This window comes from Lonchura striata, chromosome 10, assembly GCF_050655825.1.
Source record: "Lonchura striata isolate lonStrDom1 chromosome 10, ASM5065582v1, whole genome shotgun sequence".
Lineage (NCBI taxonomy): Eukaryota > Metazoa > Chordata > Aves > Passeriformes > Estrildidae > Lonchura > Lonchura striata.
The window spans coordinates 11,240,164-11,261,245 of record NC_140712.1 but is presented as its reverse complement, the minus strand read 5'-3'; the positions used below and the strand labels follow the sequence as shown (position 1 = coordinate 11,261,245).

At 41.2% G+C, this 21,082-nt stretch overlaps 2 protein-coding genes across 7 annotated transcripts in view; both read left to right on the top strand.

The window, feature by feature from the left end:
* The window catches only part of MYZAP (myocardial zonula adherens protein), a 55,911-nt gene extending 50,800 nt beyond the window's left edge, over positions 1-5,111 (top strand). For all 5 annotated transcript variants that reach the window (XM_085588266.1, XM_085588265.1, XM_077785885.2 and 2 more), the window contains 2 exons: positions 388-488; positions 2,512-5,111. In XM_085588266.1, the coding sequence (XP_085444392.1) occupies positions 388-488; positions 2,512-2,614 (204 nt within the window). In that variant the 3' untranslated portion in view covers positions 2,615-5,111. The remainder of the gene's footprint in view (positions 1-387; positions 489-2,511) is intronic.
* Positions 5,112-5,318: 207 nt separating this feature from the next.
* POLR2M (RNA polymerase II subunit M) lies at positions 5,319-14,071 on the top strand. 2 transcript variants are annotated; one of them, XM_085588276.1, is made up of 5 exons: positions 5,319-5,878; positions 5,993-6,128; positions 8,498-9,190; positions 9,829-10,051; positions 10,833-14,071. In XM_085588276.1, exons 1-5 carry the CDS (start codon positions 5,872-5,874, stop codon positions 10,968-10,970), a joined length of 1,197 nt encoding a protein of 398 aa, XP_085444402.1. In that variant the 5' UTR covers positions 5,319-5,871; the 3' UTR covers positions 10,971-14,071. The 2 variants fall into 2 exon arrangements, with proteins under 2 accessions (XP_085444402.1, XP_085444403.1); XM_085588277.1 differs by lacking the exons at positions 5,319-5,878; positions 5,993-6,128 and adding an exon at positions 7,612-7,737.
* The last annotated feature ends 7,011 nt before the right edge of the window (positions 14,072-21,082 follow it).

Below are 21,082 nucleotides of genomic sequence, written 5' to 3'. Positions count from 1 at the left end.
TATTGTGATTATTTTATGAAACCAAATTAAATTTGAACCAATGTGCTAACTGGATGTATAATTACTATATGTATTTGCTGTTCTTCAAATGGATGTTAAGCATATGACACCAGTCATACAGTCAGAAGTGTGTGTAATAAAGTCTCAATATTCAGTCTAAATTTCTTAACTTACAATTTTCTAATACTTTCATAATGACTTAGACCAGAAGCTTTTGAATAAAACTGATCGTTTAATTTATAACCTTTCCAGGATTAAGGATTCCTTTATTATATCAATAAATACTTTTACACTGTTTCTTGTAGGAAGAGGGCAATGTACAATTTTATTTCCTTTTTTAATTACCATAAATAAAATAAACTTGTGATGAAAATTACTGTTTCCCAGAATAAAGAATTACAAGATAAACTGGACTACTTAATGGAAAACCAACAAAAGACCAATATAGAAACCAGAGATACTGGTGTAGAATGTGATCTTCCGTACAGGTATTTACTTTTTCTGCTTGTTTGTAGCAAAATTCTTCATAATGTGCCTTATCAGTGCTGTATTAGTAAACCATTTTGCTGATGAACTGTTTTGAATGGACTGTGGAGTTTAAAAGAGCACTTCACTCCTAGGTGCAGTTTATGTCAGTGATTTCTGGTTTAGCATTTATTTTTTTCTTAAAGATGCAAACATACTGCAAACTCCTGGGGAGTAGTTATTGCCAATAATGCAATTTAAGTGGAGAAGTGAGAGAGGGGACTGTGAGATGTGGCAAGTTCTGGTGCAGAGTGGCTGCTGGCAGTGCTGCAGACAGGACAGCTCTGCCCAAGGCTGCTCAGCAGTGGCTTTGGGCACACTTCACCCTCTGTGCCTGGAGGTGTGACCAGGACCACTGGGAGAGCAGGGAACACTGACAGGGGAGGGCTGCAGCAGTTCTGGAGATCTGGCCCAGGGGGAGGATTGCCACATGAACAGTGCCATGCTATTGCCATGTCTGCACTGGAATGCTGTTGCTGCTCTGTGGTGGCAATGGCTCTGCAGCCTGGCTTTGGGAAGCTCAGGTGTGGTACCAGTGGCTCTGCAGCCTGGCTTTGGGAAGCTCAGGTGTGGTACCAGTGGCTCTGCAGCCTGGCTTTGGGAAGTTCAGGTGTGGTACCAGTGGTTCTGCAGCCTGGCTTTGGGAAGTTCAGGTGTGGTACCAGTGGCTCTGCAGCCTGGCTTTGGGAAGTTCAGGTGTGGTACCAGTGGCTCTGCAGCCTGGCTTTGGGAAGCTCAGGTGTGGTACCAGTGGCTCTGCAGCCTGGCTTTGGGAAGTTCAGGTGTGGTGGCAGTGGCTCTGCAGCCTGGCTTTGGGAAGCTCAGGTGTGGTACCAGTGGCTCTGCAGCCTGGCTTTGGGAAGCTCAGGTGTGGTACCAGTGGCTCTGCAGCCTGGCTTTGGGAAGTTCAGGTGTGGTGGCAGTGGCTCTGCAGCCTGGCTTTGGGAAGTTCAGGTGTGGTGGCAGTGTTTCTGCAGCCTGGCTTTGGGAAGCTCAGGTGTGGTACCAGTGGCTCTGCAGCCTGGCTTTGGGAAGTTCAGGTGTGGTACCAGTGGCTCTGCAGCCTGGCTTTGGGAAGTTCAGGTGTGGTACCAGTGGCTCTGCAGCCTGGCTTTGGGAAGTTCAGGTGTGGTACCAGTGGCTCTGCAGCCTGGCTTTGGGAAGCTCGGGTGTAGTGCCTCCCCTTCTCCCCTGCATTGCCCTGAGCCTGCAGCAGGGCACTGAGCCCTGGGGGAAGGGCTCTGCACTTGCACTTCAGTATTCCCCACAAGGCCCCAAAGGGAAGGGCAAAACAGGAAACAAACCAGTAAAGTAAGGAGGACCACTTCACATAACTTTTATTACCAACAAGTAAACTTGCTCATTGTAACCGCTCTGCAAATTGAATTGTTCAGTTTGAGGAATGTAAATTAGCGTATGAAATCAGCAAGCAAACAAAAATTTCCTTAATAACTTAAAAATATACTAATTTTGGAGTTCAGCCTAGAGCATATTTTAATGGCATGTGTTTTGGAACCTTAAATACACTGTTTTTTCACTCAGGTTGTCAACAGAAACCTATCTTTATTGCCCTGTCTCAGGCCCCTCCATATGTAAGCACAGCCCCTACTTATCTGATATTTTTCCTCTTTTTGAGATTTATCTCTATGAAGTAAAGCACCTCTGTGCCATTTAGATTTCATGAAATTATTATTCTTAAATGCAATATCACTATTTTTATTTGTTGCAGGACTCTTAATCATAATAACTTTGTTGCTGGGCTTAATTGCTGCTAGAACTGTGAGCACCTGCAAATGCTGGCCTGTAAACTTGTCAGTATTTGCCATGGTTTTTAGCAAATGCTCTTTGTGAAAAGCAATATAGAACATACCAAATGCACTGATAAGTTGAATTTTAGCCAGTCAATGTCAATGCCATGGCATTACGAGCCCAGCTGTGTGATACTCTGACCTTTACACTGTAAGCTTTCTCTTGTCTCCTGAACAGCACGAGCTCTGAGAGCAGAGCTCCTGAGAGCCCGAGGCTGGTGAGGACGTACACCCCGTTCAAGAGAGTGCTGGAATTCAGCACAAGGAGCAGCACGTCCTGAGAACTCGTCGAGCTTTCTGAACACAAGCAGATAGCTTGCGCCTTTGCAGCTTGGTTAGATAAGTTTTTAATCAGTTTAGAGGAGAGCAGCAGCATGGAGTCTTGCTAAATTTATCCTGAAAGCAGCTCTTTAGTAACTTAATACCTGAAGTTACTACTGATGTTAACTGTGGGGGAATGGGGAAGCAGCAAGCTGAGTGAAGCAGCAGTCAGGCAATATTGCTTCTTTAGAAGCTGTCTAGTGCAATGTGTCATTTCAAATGCCTGTAAGGACTTGTATAGCTGTACAGTTGTGGGTTTTTCTTCAATTGTGTTGTAATTCTGTTTGAGTAATGAAGCTCTAATATATTCTGTTGTCAGTACTACTGGAGCAGTACCTGAAGCTGTGCTGGCAGAGGGAATTTGTGTGGAAACTCTGAATCTGCCCAAACTGAGGGTGGCTCACACCTGTCCCAGAGACCTGCTGCAGCTGAGGGCTCTCTTCACCTGGGAGCCGCTCTTTTGTACCCAGCACTCTTTGTCTGGGAGGGAGACATGAACTGAGCTCTTTAAAACAATTCTCTCAACACATGGCAGGTGAATGTTGTGTTTGCTGCTCAAGACAGTAAGGGATAGAGCAGATTATAATGGAATTTGCTTTGTTGGACTGAAGCACTGGTTTGCACTTCCTCAGTCATGGGACAGAGTGACCATGAGTGACACATTCAGTAGCAATTGTGTAGGAAAATCCCTGATGCTTTATTTATTTACCTTTACATTGGAGGAAGGAGTTTTCATTAAACAAGTTTGCCTACAGCAGTCCTTGGAATTCCAACAGCAATAGCAATCCTGAATCAGGATTTGGGGTTTTTGAGTACTATTTTTTTTTTGTCCAGATCACTTAAAATCTTATCTTTGGCTTCAAAGTAGCAGCAGGAATGACTGTACTGAACTAATTTAAATATATATAGTGTATATTTACATCTTTTTTTGATCTTCCACTCTTAGTGAGTTTAAAATGAAGTAGAAATATATTACTTTAATTCTGTTAACATGAATGAAGGACTTTTTTTTTTTTTCTAATTTCAGTACCTGCAACAGAAAACAAACAACTTAGGTTCCATATGATTAATATTGTTCTTGCATGCAGTGTCAATCCCAGGAGGTGCTCACCTTGCCACAGAGCTTCACAAAGGGATTGCTTTTATCTCCAGCCTAATGCAATTCAGTCCTGTCTATTCAAATCAAGTACACTTACTAAAGTTGTATTTAAAATAATAATGTTGAACGCACAAGAAGATAAGTAGTAACTCTGTTTCAGGGATAAGCTTTGTACCTGTGAAATCTTATCTCCATCTAGTGGATGATAACAGCAAATATTTGGACAGTATCTGTTTCTGAAGAGGAAGACACTAAGAACTAATCCCAACAGGTATATTAATGTCCATTAGGGATACAAATTTAGGTCTTATAGAATATATTTTAGCATTTCTGTGCCCAAACAGTCCCTCTGTAATTCAGGACTTGAATTTTGAACCATGGTTTGTGAAAATTACTTTCAAAATTAAGATGAATGGATGAAGGTGGTAGTTTTAGATAAAAGGAGATGCATCTTGTTGTAAAAGACATTAACTGACCAGTTTAAAAAAGTGAAAATCCTTTACCCCTCTGATTTTGGCCAGAAGTCAGAAAACAACCTGATGACTGTGAGGTGCTCAAGGAATAGTGGTAGAGGGCAGGGTAAGTGTCAAAATGCTGTTTTGACACAGACTCAAAGGAAGTTCATTCTACTTTTAATGCACTCCTGAAGATCTCCTGAAAATGCTGCAAGCTGAACTCTGAGACTTGCAACATTATGATAATCTGCTCAAGACTTTTAGAGGAATGCAGCAAGGCCTTAAGTTTTCACTGTTAAGGTGTTCTGTGTAAACTTTGTCTTGACTATTTGCTGAAATACAGTATTTTTTTCTAAACCAAGTAAGAACTGATATCAAAGTTGTATTTTAAGAGCATTTTGACATGTAGTGAGCTGGATGACTGTCACTTGATTGGACTACTGGTCTAAACTTGGTAAATGTGAAGAACAGGAGAGGAACTGTAGATACATCGTGTTACATGAAAATGTAGAGCTTTCCAGTCAAATGAGCAGTAATGTAAATTAGCATAGATAATAACAAGCCTGACTGAAAAGACTGTAATACTTCTGTATAAATTTTCTCAATTTGAGACCAGCTTAATTAGTACTAAAACATTAGAAACTAGTAAAATTTCTGTAAACAGCAATAAAAGCCATATAGGAAGGTCCCAGAAAGTACACTAAATGTAAGTCAATTGTATGACTACATTTGTACCATGATAAGTATTCTTTTGTGATTTATTCCAGATACTCTGGAAAGTATTTTGGGATCCACTTTTCATATATGCTGTACAAATAATGTATTACATTGTATGCTTTTAATACATCCGGTATGTAGGACATGAAGAGGATAAATTGCAATAAACACTGTATTTAAACTTGTTCTGTTGTGTCAACGGTCTTTTAGAAATAAACCTACCTTAAAATGTTGCAGACTCTTACTGTTCACAACCTTGTTTGTTCCAAACACGTGGGAATGGAAAGCGGCTCCTGCGGAGCCTCGATGTTCTCCTCGGTGTTTCCTTTGGCACGCGGGCTCCTGAGAACAGGAAGGCACTCCCTGGCTAAAGACTCTCAAAGCCAAGTCACAAAAGTAGATGAACTCTTTCATGAAATAAAAAACTATTGACTTGCACAGGATAAACAAAAACTGGGCAGCACAGCTCTTGGAAAAAAAACCCAACAGCTTCAGATCCTCCAGATAAGATCTGAATCCATCTGGGATGATGCTCTCCAGGCTTCAGCAGGATGAGACTGGAATGCTTGTGGCCCATCTTTATTTACAGTTTGTATCCACTTACTACTAATAGAGATTTATTTTTAAGACTATAAAACTAAAGCAATCTACATGTCAACTAAAGAAGAGGTTGTGCAAACAATCACAATCCCAGTGTCAATCACAGTGACAATCACAGTGCCACAGGTTTGTAATGCTCAGAGGAAGAATGTCAAGTTTTTAACTCAAATAATGCTTCCCTATTTATCTGTATTCAGCTCAGACTGCCAGCAAACCCTGATAAAATCTTGTTGAGATTTGCAGTGCTTGGTGCTGAACCTACAGCGTGGGATTCTGGGAGTTGGATACGGATGTTTTTCAGAGAGCTTTAAATATTTGGCATTTGAAAACTTCTGCATATGGACCGATGAGAAGTAAGTTCTCTGTGCATGAAGTCTAATTCTGCACAGGAAATCCCTGCTCCACAGAATGGAGAGGTACATGCTGAGAGTTTCATTCCATTCACATTTTACTTCATTCTTGTTCAGCCCCTGGGGCTATTTGCATGTGTAAAAGAAGAAAAGTGCATGAGAGACCTCAGTTAAGGCCCTTCCAGCCCTGCCTCGAGCACAACATGGAAAGAACACAAGAAAAGAAGGACACAGGAGCCATTTACAACTCAAGGTATGTGAATATTTTCAAAAGAAAAAGGTACTTGTTGATTTAAAGAGAAAATACATAGAAGTGAACGTCTGTGAGGTTACAATATTCTGTAAAGGCATGTAGGCAGTGCAATGATCAGATGGTTGCTTCCCAGTACATTGATAGGTATAAATACATATAGATTTGCTTTTAAAGTGGGACTTTTTTTTAAAGGAAAATAAAATTAATTATTACAAAGGTGCATCATGCTGATAATAAATGAGTTTTTTCCTAAATTAAATAAAAATTTTTCAATTCCAAATACTCATAACATTATTCTTGTTATTTTGGGGGTGATTGTGTGTGTAGCTTTTTTCCTCTCCTCCTCAAAATTCCTGAGCAGAGAAATGGTAAAGGTAGTTCCTGCACCTCACCCCCCCCAAAAAAAAAACCCCTACAATTTAAATTTTCTTTTGCTCCTCTTCCTAATAAAAGAAATAACATTTTATAAAGTTGAAGAAATCAGAAAACAACTTTTCTTGTAGAAATAATACTAAATTATTAAATCTGTATTTCCTCCTTCAAGTTTGTACTGAAGTTGATGTTGTCTCAGTTGCATGGTATCTAGATACTGCCTACCTGTTCATAACCAAGAATATTTGTTCCAGCACCTTCCAAATTTTAGCTCCTTGTTCATCATTCTGGAGCTGTGGGTTACCTGTAAACAGACAATTTTATTCCAAAATGTAACACTCCCAAACTGTAAAGATGAACAATATTCCTTCCCAGTGAACTTGGACAAATATAGACTTAGTGAACAATATTCCAAATGAGGTATGGAATGAGCAGATGCGATTCCTAGAAGCCATGTTATTAATGCTTTATTATCTTCACTTTTTGCTCTACTTTTTTCAGTGTTTATGTAGTTTAGCACGTAAATTGAATTCTCTGTAAATACTGGCATTGCTTTTCTGTACGTGTCATCAAGTAGCTGAACATTTTGTGAGAGCAGAGATCTGATGAGATTGTTCCTTCTGGATTCTCGTTCCCTGCTGGCAGCAGGTTCCGTGCCTGTTCCTCACCCTCGCCTGTCTGCAGCACCAAGTGCTGCTTCCTGCACCATGCAGAAATGTCCAGAGGCACAATGCGAAGAGCCTCCTGGAACTGCGGGGCATCTCCCGCCGGGAAAAACTCCGTGGTTTCCTGAACTCTTAGGCAAAAGTCCCCCAGGGGATTTTCCACAGATGATTCGCGTAGTGTTATAGATAAAATATGTCGAAAAATTTAGATAGAATACCACATTGGTCTCTGGGGAGGGGGAAAAATCAGGGTCTGCTGCAGCGCTGACCCAAAAAACTGCTACAAGGTGTCAAACTGCTGTCAAATTCAAACGCACAGCCTGCCAGCGGCGCTCCGCGCAGGGCGCGCACCGCGGCGCTCCCGGCGGCTGCCGCAGCTCCCGTCGGAGGAGGGCTGCCGTCCTTCGCCTCCCGAGCAAGTCGGGCCCTGCCGCCGCGCCGTCCCTTCCGGCAAGATGGCGGCCCGCGGCGCTGCGCCGGCGGCCCATGGCGGCGGCTCCGGCGCTGCGCGGGCGGGCGCTGCCCGAGCTCCGCGAGATGCTGCGGCGGCAGCAGCGGCTCCTGGCCGACCGGTGAGGGCAGCCGGGCCGCGGGCGCCGAGCGGCGGGCCGCGCTTCCCGCCGGCTTCGCCCGTGCCCTTGCAGGCGGCAGAGGGCGAAGCGCTCGCTCCCGTTCAGCGCCGGCGAGGGCGCGGGTCCCCCCGGCGGCAGCGCTGGGGATGCGGGCGGAGCTCAGGCTGTACATGTCCGTGCGAGCACAGGCATGGACACCTGTCCCTGAGGAAGGGCTGAGCGAACCGCGGTTGCTCTGCCTGGAAAAGAGAAGGCTTTGGCCTAACCTAATTGTGGCCTTCCAGAACCTGAGGGAGGCTTCCAGGAACCGTGGTGCAGGAGTTTGTCGTGACGGACAAGGAGGGGACGGGTTCAAAGTGAAAGAGAGTAGTTTATGTTAGATACGGAAGGAAGAAATGAAGCCCCGTGAGGGTGGCGAGGCACTGGAGCAGAAGCTGTGGCTGCCCCGTCCCTGCAATTGTTCAGGGTTGGGTGGGGGTCTGAGCAACCGGGCCTGGTGGAAGGTGTCTGTGGCAGGGCGTGGAACGAGATGATTTCTAAAGTCCCTTCCCGCCCAAACCATTTCTTGGCTCGTATGTTCCACTGACAGCACGTAGTTAGTGCTGTGCTGCAAGTGCTTTGCATCTTGCCGTGTTTCAGAAGTTTAGTATGTAAACAGGAAGCTGATAGTGCAATGTGAAACCTGCCCCATTAAAAACTTCTGTATCTCAGGTTGAAATAGGATTGATTATAATATTGTTTGTTTGTTTGTTTGTTTTAGGAAGTTCATTGCTCGGCTTCCAGATAAGGGTAAGAAGATCTCTGATTTTGCTGAAAAGCTGAAGCTTGCCATTTTGCAAGAGGAAGAAGTAGCCAGGACAGCTGAGCTGTTATCTGCTGTCAGATTGGAATTTCAGGCAAAACAGGAGGAGATTAATACAAGCAAACAGGAAGTTGTCCTAACTGAGCACACAGTGAACAGTGCAGATTCCTCAGTCTTTAATGAAAACTCTATTAAGGACATTTCTGACACTTCCACTGACAGGCAGGAGGCAGAATGTATTGAAGAAGATGCCACAAATACAGCTTTGGAAAATCAAAGGACTCAGTGGAAAAATAATGAAGTAAAAACTGTTACAGAGGATCAGAATCGTTTTTGTGAAGATGTCTCCAAGTCAGCCACAAGCAATCACCTGAACAATGACCAGCAAGCCTCCCAGAGCAATAGTGAGGATGGGACAGAAAGTCCAGCAGCTTTGGACAATTGTAAAGAAGCCTTGGTTGATGCCTTTCAAAGAGTAACAATTGCAGATGAGGAAAACAGTGAAAAAATATTGGGAAAAGAACAGGATGTGGCAAAACATAAGGGCAATGTATTTGGAAGCCAGCATCCCAAAACCCCACATTATATTGAAGTTCTAGAGGCCAGAGCCAAGAATCCAGTCATAAAAAAACCCAAATTTAAAACAAATGCGTAAGTATTGTGAGATAGAAAAACCTTTTGTATGTGCATGAGATTGGAAATGGTACAGAACAAGCATGAGGGCTTAATGATGATTAAAGGGATTTAAAGTCTCATGACACACAAGGGTCATATGTTGGTTCTGTATCTTTAAATGCCAAAGAACCTCACTACTGAGCAGTGGTTTCCTTCTACCCATCTGAAACAATTGTCATGAATCTTCATAGAATTTTATAGCTTAAGGTGCAAAACTACTAAACACTTGGTAAAACTTTTGGATCAGTTCTAGAAAATGTAGAACTTTAATAGCTGGAAGTGTTTTGCCTTTTCTGCACTTTTAGGAAAATTACAGTCTATGTTGTCTGTTCTGACAGTTTGTACCTTGTGTGACTCCCACAGCATTGCTACTTCAGTTTGCTAATAAATCAGCAAACCAGTTTGGTTCATTGTCAGGAGTTACTTTTGATACTGTCTCTCTGTGGAGTAGTTCCGTTTTCCCCGAGTGCTGTTTACTTTTTATTTCTCTGTGTTTTCATAGCACTTCAGATTTATTTTCAACTCTTACGTGTTAAAAGTAAGTTTTGAAACTGGAGTTGTTCAACCTTGTGATGCAAATTTGGGTCACAACATAGGTGTTTTATGTCTTCCAGACTATCAGGAGAGCAAAGTGGATCATCTCATGGTTCTTCATCCAGTCGATCACCCAGGGGATTTGGCTCTCCAGTTCCTCCAGAAGAGAGAAGACTCAGAGATAAGAAACATTTGGATGACATCACAGCAGCTCGACTGCCACCACTTCACCACTCCCCTGCTAAACTCTTATCCATAGAGGAATCCATAGCAATTCAGATACAGCAAAAAGAAGCTTATGAGGTATGAATTTACAATTTGGTCTGAAAATTATATAACCAGGATCACTCCCAAAAAAGAAAAGATAAAGGTATTTTTTCATAAAGGTGAATTGAGATGGGCAGACTTTGAGGAAAGGCATTTTATCATGTATTTAATTCTGTTAATGACATAATTAAAGAATGTATTAATGCTCTCTGAAAGTGTTAGTCCTACATTAAACAAAATCTGTGTGTTAATATGCTGACCTTATTGCACTCACTTCATCTCTGACTAGAAATTTAAATGTCACCTTCCCTATTAGTGATGATAGTTTTTGTTCCTTGCATAAATGAAGGCCTAGCAGTATTTGTTATTCTTAAAATAACGAGTATCTACAAGTATCTACATTTGTGCTGTGTCTGAAGAATCCAAGTTCTGAGTTTCTTCAAATTCTGTTGTGATGGATTTTGATTTTCCAAGTAGTGTCAGGCAAATGTTTAAATTAGACATTATTGTAGAAATGTTCTGTTAAAACTGACATTGCTGTATCACTGGTGGGGGGCTGCCACATGGAGAATTTCAACTCTTATTACAAAGACTCAAATATTAATAGCATAGTTATGTATAAGTGTGAAAAGAAACCTGAAATGTCTTTGCTATTTGCTAAAACTTTTAATTAAGGCCACTTTGGAATTACTATTATTATTATTTTTATGTTTATGTTTGTTATGTTTGTTATGTTTATATTTTAGTATATTAGTTTATTCATGAGAATGACAAATTAATACTTTTTCTAACCTGTGTCCTTTTTTTTCTGACATAGGAAATGCAAGCCAAGCTTGCAGCACAGAAGCTTGCAGAGAGACTGAATATAAAAATGCTCAGGTTTGAACCAGAGGGGGAGGCCTCAATGCAGTACAGAGAAGTGAGAGATGAAGATTATTTTTCAGCAGAAGACTGAATACATGAAAGTGTGTCTGTGGATGAGCTGTGCAACTGATCTTTATGCAGTACTTCCTAAATCCCAAACCTGAATATTGAGAATACTTCATCTAGTCTATTTTTTCTTAAAATTTTCACATGGCAGCTCCATGAAGGATTCAGTGTAATCATCATAAATATAGATATCACAATTATTTATCAGTCTTCTTTGGGAACTGTTTTTTGAGCACTCGGGGCAGCTAATTATTGTGGAATGCCCCACAGTTCTCAGCTTTAGCAAAGTAATCTCTCTAATACAGTTTTGCAGGCTAGGATGGCTCAGCTATAAGAGGAGGTTTCTTCTGTGCAGAAATGTGATTGCAAAGCAAAGGGCTTTGGCATGAAACATGTCCATAAAGTAAGCTGAGGTGTCTGTGGACTGCTGACATGCATTAAAGCTCTTGTCTTGTATAAATGTGAGCTACTTCTTCTACCTATTTAATATTACCTTTTATGGTATGGCGAAAATACCTGCCCAGAGAGTTACAATAAATACCTGATCTTGGTGTAAGGTAACTCGTTACCACATGGGAACTTGTTTCTCTGCCTGCACCTTAAAATAACACTTGCTGCCCATATGTTGTAAATAGGTAAGAATTTAAAGCTACTTTGTAACTCAAATTCTGTTTGGGTTTTAAGGGACTCTGCTGTTTGGTTTTTGGTTATTACGGCAAAGCACATCAAGAGATCAAGTTCATCTGAAGACTTTACTACTTTTATTAAAGATTTTATGTTTTTCTGTATTTTTGTACACTGCTTTCATACTTTGGATGTACTATTTTTTCATAGTCAAATACTGTAAATTAGGAGATCCACCTTCTTGTTTTGTTGGAGGAAGTGTTTGTGTATATTTTTAAGTTTTGGCTGTTACTTGAAGACCAAAACAACCTTCCTTACGTGACCATGAATACGAAAATATTAATTTTGAAAGATAAAAAACACACCTGGCAAATATTTCACAATGGTATTTTCACTGTGGACTGGGATTTTCTGAGCCTAGTTTGAGTTCAGTTCTCAAAAACAAACCTCAGAAATTCCTTGTATAGCCTGGCAACACCTGTTTTCCAAGATGTTGCCGCAGCTGTGTGTGCAGGGCTGTCCCTGGATGTTCCTGCAGGAATGATGTCTTTGGAAACCAAGGCTGCTTCAGCTGCAAGTCATGTAAAAAGCTGCATGGGATGAAAATGTGGGAGCAAGGTCTCAGCCACTTCTTGAGTGCAGGCAGCACTTCCTTGACAGGCAGTAATTCTCTCCCAAGGGCTCCATAAGCCCTCCTGGGCAGTCCCTGTGGCACAGTCCATACCCTGGCACTGCAGGGTGTGTTTTGTGATGTTATGTGATGGTTTTGACTAGGTCATCTCTTGCAGCCTTCTTGTTCTCATTGTTCATTGGCTTCTCATCAGCTGCTCTTCCCTTTTTCTCATTAGGCTTACCTGCTGTCACTAAACCACATTGTGCCTCCCTGCACCACCCATTCCCTTTGCCATGACACACTGCTGTGTGTGTCTGTGTTTGACTCCTGCCATGTGTCATGCATCCTCCAGCCACTGCTCTCTTATCTTGCTTTCTGGAACTCCATCTAAATACCAGCTGTGCACCTGGCACACCCTACCTGCCTCAATCCCTTGAATACCTCATAAAGACCTCAATATCTTCGTGGTTTTGCCATGACTGCTCTCCTGAGGCTTTCCTAATTTCCTGTTTTGTTTTCAGATTCTGCAGGTGTTTGTAATTTCCAGATCTTCTTACCTTTCTACTTTCTTTTCATACTTGGGAGTTTTTCCCTCCTTTCTTTTCTATGCTCCTTCTTCATCCTCCCAGCTTCTCACCATCAATTGTCTTTGTCAGCACAATTCTTTGGCTTGTTTTCAGCCATTCACATTGATCCCTCAGCATCCCTGTTGATGACCAGTGGATCTCGGTTGTATCTATTTGTGTTCAGCACATGGCTCTGACTCACAGGCCAGAGGAGTGATCTCCTCTTGTGGGTGCAGCTCATCTCTCAGATCAGTGCTTTCCATGCTGCCACCTGCTTGTCCAGCTGCATCTTGTCATCAGCCCTCCCATTACTGCAGTCTGTACTGCTCAAGGACAAGCAGCCTCAGAATTGTATTTGCCTTCCCTTTGCAGTTTCATGAAACATAAATTACCACTTCCATGCTGTTTGCATCTCTTTCCCTGGTTGGCATCCTTGCCCTTATCCTGAACTGACTGTGCTGTCACACCTCTGAGATGCTCTGTGTGTTTTTTCTCTCTGCTGGCCTTTCTGTGCTGAAGGAATTCACACAAAGCTATGCAATTAGGGACTTATTTTCTAAAGTAATGAAATTTATCCCTACCTGGGCTTCTGCTGACCACACACTTCTGCTAACTAAACCACCTATTTCCTTGTGCTATTAATACATACTTTTGCTCTCTAAACTTTGTAAATCAGAGGTAGTTTTCCTGATCTTTATTTTGATAGCATTCAACATGTTGGGCTTTTGCCAAACTGATCCCTGAATGGGCAAACTTCCCCCTAAGGGGAGGTAGGGTGGGGTGGAAATCACTGTGGTAACAGGTGAAGGTCGTTATGTGGTCGTTAAACAATCAGCGGCTGTTCAGTGCAGTTTTGGGGAGCCCTTGTGGAGGAGAGTCTTGTGTGAATACAAAACCAAGCTAAAGGTATGAATTTTAAGTTATTATTTTTAAAGTTTGTAAAACCTAGAAGCTTTCCTGGGGGCTGTTGCTTCTGAGCAGAGCTATGCACTTTGAATTAAGATTCTGTGAATGACAGGAAAGCAAAATCAGGTTTAAAGAGTCCTATGTTGAGGATATGCAATCTTGAAGTCTTTGAAAGGTTAGAGCACTAGAGGATCGTGAAAGGATTTGCTGGATAATGAAAGGATAAATCATTAAGTGGTTTATTCACATTGAAAAAAGTTTCTGATAGAGTATGGTATTGCTGTTTTGTATTTCATTGTTTCCCAGATCATTTCAAAATCGGTATTAAGAGTTGAGGAGCTTGTTCTTTGTTTTGAGAATGGACTTTTATCTTGGAATGAGATGTTAACGCAGTAAAAATAAAGAATGGATAATATATTTTTGAAGTTGTCCATGTGAATAATGTTTTGACTATGTAAAATTTAGAAGAGAATTGGAAATCTTTTTCTTTAGTGCTTTTCAAGGAAAATGTGGAGATGGAGCTAGGAAATGGCTGGTGTATAGGAGAAAGAACCTAGGGATGCAAATGGATGATGAAAGACATGAGAGACCTAAAGCTGGCCAATCTTGCAGGTCTGAGAGATGGCACAGAGACAGAGCTTAAATGTGGCCTGTGGGTCAGAGAGCTGTGAGGCAGGGATCTGTGCAGCACCAGCTGTAGTCCCTTGACTTCTGCATTGCTGGGATACCTGATTCCCAAACTGTTCAGAAGAAAAGCCCTGTAACAGATTTTCTGTGCAGCAGCTTTGACCTCTCCTAAGGGAGAAGACATGTAGTCTGGTTTGCCTGCTATGGTGGATAACACCATCTAGAGGATTTAGCCACCTAAAAATTTATGCTAAGTATTTAGAAAATAACATTTGAAGAAAAACTAAATATTGCTGGACTTTAATTATTTTTGGCAGACTTTGAGAATAACTAAGAGTAGAAAAGACATGGTTGCTTTTCCTGTTTTCTAGAGTTCCCTTGATAGTGTTCTGGTTTGTGGACTACTAAAGGCCACGTGATCAAAAAAAGTCAGTGACAGTGAGTTCCTGTGTGGTGGAAATGGGGCCAGTAAATTGAGAGAACTGGGAAACTGTGGCTCTGTGCTGTGGAATTTCTGAACCTGCCACAGGGACGCAGTATCAGGAGTCGGGGAGAACAATACCCAGGCACTACTGACTGCTGCACCAAAAGGTGAGTGGAAGCTGCAGCAAAAGCTGGTCATGGTCCCTGAGCAGCCCCAGGCAGCAGTTTTGGGGTTTCTGTGTGAACTTGCAGCCACAGCACAAGCTGGCAGCCTTTAGCAGCTCCCAGCTGTGGGTGTGCATGGGGCTGCTGCTCCGTTCCTCTGTGCAGCTCCATTGCAGTGCCAGCTCCTGCATCCAGGAGCCTGGAACCTCAGTCATGTGCCACGTCAGGTTTTGCAGTGAAAATTATCTGTGGTAGGACCCAGTTCTGGCATGGTTTGGGTGGTGTCTGGCTTATCCTCTGCCTTTATCAAGTTAGTGCCTGCAAGGAGTGTACTTGGGCCAGGGGAATTGCAATTTGCCTCTTATTACAAATGAAAATGAACGGCTTAAAAAGGACAAGCAGAGGGAGTACTGTGTTGGAACACGCTGTGTCCTAGCCTGTGGACTACTTCAGGAAAAGGCAGCTTTCCTCAGCTTTCCCAGCCCTGCTTCTTTTTCAGAGCAGGATAAGAAAAAAGTGTAATTTCTCCAAAGAATTTTGTAAGGACAAATTTTTCAGGGTGTGGGTGTTGCATGTTGAGGCCTTGTTCCAGGGAGGTGCTAACTGACCTGTATTTTCCCTTAGTTTGTGGCTTACAGGTTTTTTTGCAAATTCACTGCTTTTAGGTGGTATGTGTGGAGATCACCACTGAGATTTCCTGGTCTGCTAATGTTTGGGTTTAGGTTGTGAACTCCCAGTTCTGGGAGGGAAAGGGAAGTAGAAAAGACAGCTGTGTGAATACATTTGTTTTGTTGTGGTATTGTTTGTTTTTCAGTCAGCTAATGATGGTGTTCTGTTCTCATTCTCTGCAGTGCTATGTCACTGCTGCCACTGTGGTGGGCAAATGTTAGCTGACTGCAGCCCAAACATTTTCCAATCACACTGACTTTTCATGGGATTTGGATGCACTGCTGCATTTGACTCCTTTGTAAATCCATACTGTAATTTATTATAATTATGTATGCAAAGCTTTAGAGGCATTTAGTAATCTTTTGTTTAAAGCAACTGTTCTGATCACTTGGTTATTAAGCTTTCACTAAATTGCCCTTTGATTTGGTGAAGTATGAAAGCTTCACTGTAACACTGAACTGAAGTCAAAGCTTGATTCTCCTAGGAACATTTATGTGCGAGTGCTCTGTTGAACAGGGATATTGGCTCTGTGTTTTGTTTAATCACTGTGTGCAAGGCAATTTGTGAATAAGAGTTGTGAACCAGTTACTGGATGTGAAGAGACATAAATAAGCCCAGTGAAATGTGTGTGGGAAGCAAATTGATTTTCAACTTGCTAGAATCATTGAACTAAGCATTTCACTTCTAGTCACCTAAATATGAGTGAATGTGTTGTGCAGCAGTAAGTTTAAGAGTGGTTTCTTGACAGGAGAATTTGTAGGTATTTGTATTGACACCCTCATTGCTTTTCTTTCAGGTTTATATTGGAGACCATAATTGTGTCATGCATGAATTGGCAGATCTCCACTGCTCAAATTACTTAGGAATGTTGAGGGATATAGAAATCTTGAGGGATATAAGTGCAGCCATAATGTTTAATGAACATATTCCTATTTCCTCCCTCTCTCCACACAGCTGGTATTAATGTACTTGCTTATTAGATCAAGACAGTGATATAATGTGGCAAGTGGTTGCAGTCCAAGGTTTGCCGAGTCTCTGAAGCCGAGTACTTGATAAGAGATAAATTTCTATTTAGAAGTGTGTAAAGACTGAGTTGTAAAATTTCTGAAATTCTTTTTTTCCCCTGAAAAAAAAGTTTTGTCAATTGTTACTTGATGACAGTAACATAGACATTAAATCTACTCAGAGAGTACTCAGTGGTGGGAGTACTGCAGCTCTGGCTTAACAGCACGAGATCTGCACCCATTTCTGAATTGAAGCTGTCTTCTGCCCTGCCTGACCTGTGCTGCACTGGGCCCAAAAGCTGTGCCAAACCAAACCTTGTACTGCAGAGTCACAACTGAACCTGGAGGTGCAATGACACCCTCTGTAGGACATCTCGGTGAGGGAGGCTCTGCAAGGCTGAATGCTCAGCTGTTAGGGCTTTGCCTAGTAGGTGGATACACCTTCCCAAACTGGCACTGCAAGGAGAATAAATTACACAGTCAATGAGATTTACATTCCTAAGTAATTTGAGCAGTTTTCCATGGAAGTTGCAAGGTGCCTGTCTCTTATAGATCACTGAGAACTAAAATTCCTCACCAAGAGAGGAACCTGGTATTAGTACCTGGGTACTAACTTGAAACATGAAATGGCATTGACACTCTTTTCTTAAGCCATATTATAGCTTTACTGCCACTTATATTAACATTGATTTTATTCTGTTTTCTCACATATCTAAAAATCAATCTTTCAGAATTTACCTACAATGAAATGACTTTGGGTAACAGGTAATGTATATACAAACATGAGTTGGGTTATCTGGCCATTATTTGTATTTGAATGTGTGAAACCTTCAGAGACTGTGTGATAAGCTCTTTCTGTTTAAGTCACTGTTAAGAGTTGTCTGTGTTGTCTCCTGGTTACTATAAAAGTCTTGATGTAATTCTGGTTCCAGAGTTACAGATCCATCAATTCCATTTGTAATTATGTATGAAATTATTTTTTCATTGGCTTTCTCCCTGCTTCTTCCTTATGGGAAAAAAAAAAAAAAAACCCAAGCCACACAAATTTATAAAACATTTCTTATATGTAATATTTTCTTTACTGACCCAGGTTATTTCATATTGATTAGAAGTTCCTAAGCCTTGGTTTCATGTGTCTTTCTCAGAACTGCTTTAAGTTGGCATTGTACTGATTATAGTACTGCTTAAATGATAGCTGATGATAAATATTATCCGTGCACAGACATTGGGCATCGTCATGTGTCATGTCTGCAGACCAGTTTTTTTTGCCTGCACGGCAGATTTTTGTGGCTGTGAGCCAGGAATTTTAATGAAAGAAAACATCAAAGATGCAGAAGAAATGAGAATATTAGTCAAGGAAGATACACAGTGATGCTCTCTGATAACCCCTGGTAATTGACATTAGAACTATGTGGGAGCAACTTAAATAAACATCTGGACACTGAGTTTAGACATTTCCAGTGACAAAACCCAGACAGATCTTCTGGACTTGCAATAATAAATATTTCAGCGCAGTCCACATGAATCAACTTAGAATTCTGTTTTCAATTATTCTAGTTTTATAAATATATCATAGTTAATTATTCAGGGATACAGTTTCTTTTGAAGATTAAGGAATTTGATGGTTGCTTCATTCACATAAAGTTCCATTTTTTATTTGTACCAAACTTACTTCTGTTTGTACAAAAACAATAATGCAAGCTTGCCAGAAGCCATTAAAGTAGAATGCAACTGAACTTTTCCTGGGGTGGAAGGGCCTTTTCTGAAATTCCTTGCAGTGCACTGTATTTCATTCCAGCTATGGTAACCACTTAAATTGTGCTGAAAAGAAAATTATAAATAATCATTTAAAAAAGTTATTCTCAATATTTAGAAGATACTTTCTTTATCTTCTTTACTTTTGGTAATGTGATAGTGCTAAGCATGTGGTATCCCTTACAAACAGTGAAGAAATGTTTATATCTACCAAAGTATTTTAAAAGGTAGTAATAAAGCTACAAGGCTGAATGGAACACTGGTTGCAGCCCAGATCTGATCCTAGTATTACAACTGTGAGGGGTAAATGGCTCTGGCAAAAGCATGCTCAATTTTTGTTTTTCTTTAGCAAAGCCTCTATTGCAGGCTCTAATTGCAAAACCACTTACTTCAGGAGGAATGAATCATGTCTCTGAGTTTGAAGAGTTATTTCCACATTATATTAAAATTACTCTATTCATGCTTTTAAAATAATAATTATTATTTTGAGATGATCTGTAGCTTTGTTGCTGGGGCCCCTGGACAAAATGAGGAATTCTTCTGAGGTGTACTCAGCATTTAGTAATCTTCAATTTCTACTTTCAGTTTAATTTAGGCTTCCCCACAGTCCAGCCTGTCAACATCACCTCGTTTCTGCAGTTCCCTACCCTGGCTGCCACTAGCAGGAGCAGGAGTGTAAGCTGGCTGCCAACGTTATTGAGTCACTGGCTACCACTGGATTAAGAAAGTTTTAGGGGACTACTGCGTTAGTCTGGCCTAGAGGTCATCATCCCTTTCAGAGGTGGGAGAGGCAGACACGAGTGAGTACAATTCAGAAAGTCTCTCTTGTGCTGGCCACAAAGTTGTTCCTTCATCAGGCTGGGCTCATGTGGCAGTTCAGGTTAGAAGGGACCTCAGGAGAGCTCCTGGCTAGGAGCCTGCACAAAGCAGTCAGTTCTGAGGCCGGGTGACATTGCTCACAGCCTTAATCCAGACTGGTCTTGGAAACTCCAAGGAAGGAGACCATGCAACCTCTCAGGGTAGCCTGTTCCCAAATATGGCTGGTCCTCCTGTGAGCCCAGGGACAAAGCCTGTCTTGTTTCAGCTTGTGCCTGGCTCTGTGTTTTGATGATGTCCTTATGGCATCCTGACTGGAGGATGCTGTTCAATTCCCTTGAAGTCTCTCCTTCTCCAGGCTGAACAGGGACACTGCTGGCTCAAGCAACTTGCTCTTTACCAAGACCCTCAAGGCCTTTTCAGCAGGGCTGCTCCACAGCTTGTCATTTCTGGGCAAATGCTAGGCAAGCATGTCAGGGAGTTGTAGGCTGACAAGAGTATTGTATTTGGTTCTGTCACAGCTCTCTCAGATTAGTAAAGTATGTTTTCTGCTTTCATATTTTGAAAACAAAAAAGTAACCTAGACTCAGATCAGGATAGCCATACTATCCAAAACTTCACCGTTAATTAAAACAAGGCAATTTGTGCTTTGTAACCCTTTCTACATACTATAAAAGTGATGGATAAGGAAGCACAGTGAAAGCTATAAATCAGCCTTGAGTCTGATAATGTAATAAGAGCATCTCTTTGGCAGTTTCACCTCTTGCTCATTGATCTATAGCTTGGTAATTAATTTTCCTTAGTTTTATCCTTGTATTTATTAGGACATCTAATTCTTTATTGCTAAACCTATGCACTGGAAATTTGTAGTGTTATAGTTCAGACAGTGCAATTTATTCATTGTTATAGGAAAAGAGAGGAGGAAGACAAATTATTTAGAGGTTTATTACTCAGAGAAGTGCACTTGAGCAAAGAGAGAATGAAGCAGAATGGATAAATTGAAGGGGAAAATGTAGGTTGTGAATATTAAGCAGCTCTTGTAACAGAGGCATTATCTGTTGAATGATCCTCCATGGAAAAGCATTCAGTTCTCATCTGCAGGTGCTCCCAGAGCACTGACTGCAGGGAAGAGCTCTGCACTGAAGAGCTAAATGGATAATTGGGATGTGGGGATGTTGCTTTGTGTGTGCTGCCCATGCTGTGACTGCAGCATTCCCCTCTGTTACAGGGCAGCCACTCTTTCCAGTTGTACTTGTGGTTAAAGCCTGAGGGTGTGGTTTTGATACCTTAACTCTCAGGAATTTAAGGGAAATTGCTCATCAGATCTTGAATCTGAAATACATTGACAGTTCTGATTTCCTTGTGCAGTTTTGTTTTCTGAACTTGCTGAAAGGATGGGGCAGTATGGGTAAATGCTTTGCTTATCAGCTCTGTCCCATTCCAACATTACTTTTTCCCAAGGAGGAAAAATGTTGATAAAAACGGTAATAAAATTAGTTTCAAATTATTTGTAGCAGATGAAAATTCTCTTTGTGCATTCTTTTTGTGCTTTGTCTACAGGCAAAATAACCCGAGCTCTATCTTGACCCTTTGTTTGACTCAACTACCACACAGTAGTATGTAAAGGATGTTTATAGGTTTTTACTTAATGGCTGTTGAGACACTTGATGTATGTACATTTAAAATGTTAACTCATTTCTCTATTTCAGTATTTTTATTTCCTAAATGATTATTAAGTTTTGTAGAGATCCAAGGATAACAAACTTCTAGAAGTACATACATTACAAGCTGACTTTTGTGCTCATGTGCCACATACTTATATGCAGAGAAATTTGAAAAATGAAAAGAAAGCAAGATGTAGAAAAAATGTTAAGTAAATATTTCATTAGATGGTAAAGCTCTCACTTCCTTTATAAATAGCACTTTGTTTAAAACAAACAGTCAATCAAAAAACCCCAACCAAACCCTA

Coding starts and splice junctions, on each gene's coding strand:
- POLR2M (XM_085588276.1), top strand. Junction 9,191..9,828: donor CCCAAATTTAAAACAAATGC/GTAAGTATTGTG, acceptor TATGTCTTCCAG/ACTATCAGGAGAGCAAAGTG. Junction 10,052..10,832: donor AGCAAAAAGAAGCTTATGAG/GTATGAATTTAC, acceptor TTTCTGACATAG/GAAATGCAAGCCAAGCTTGC.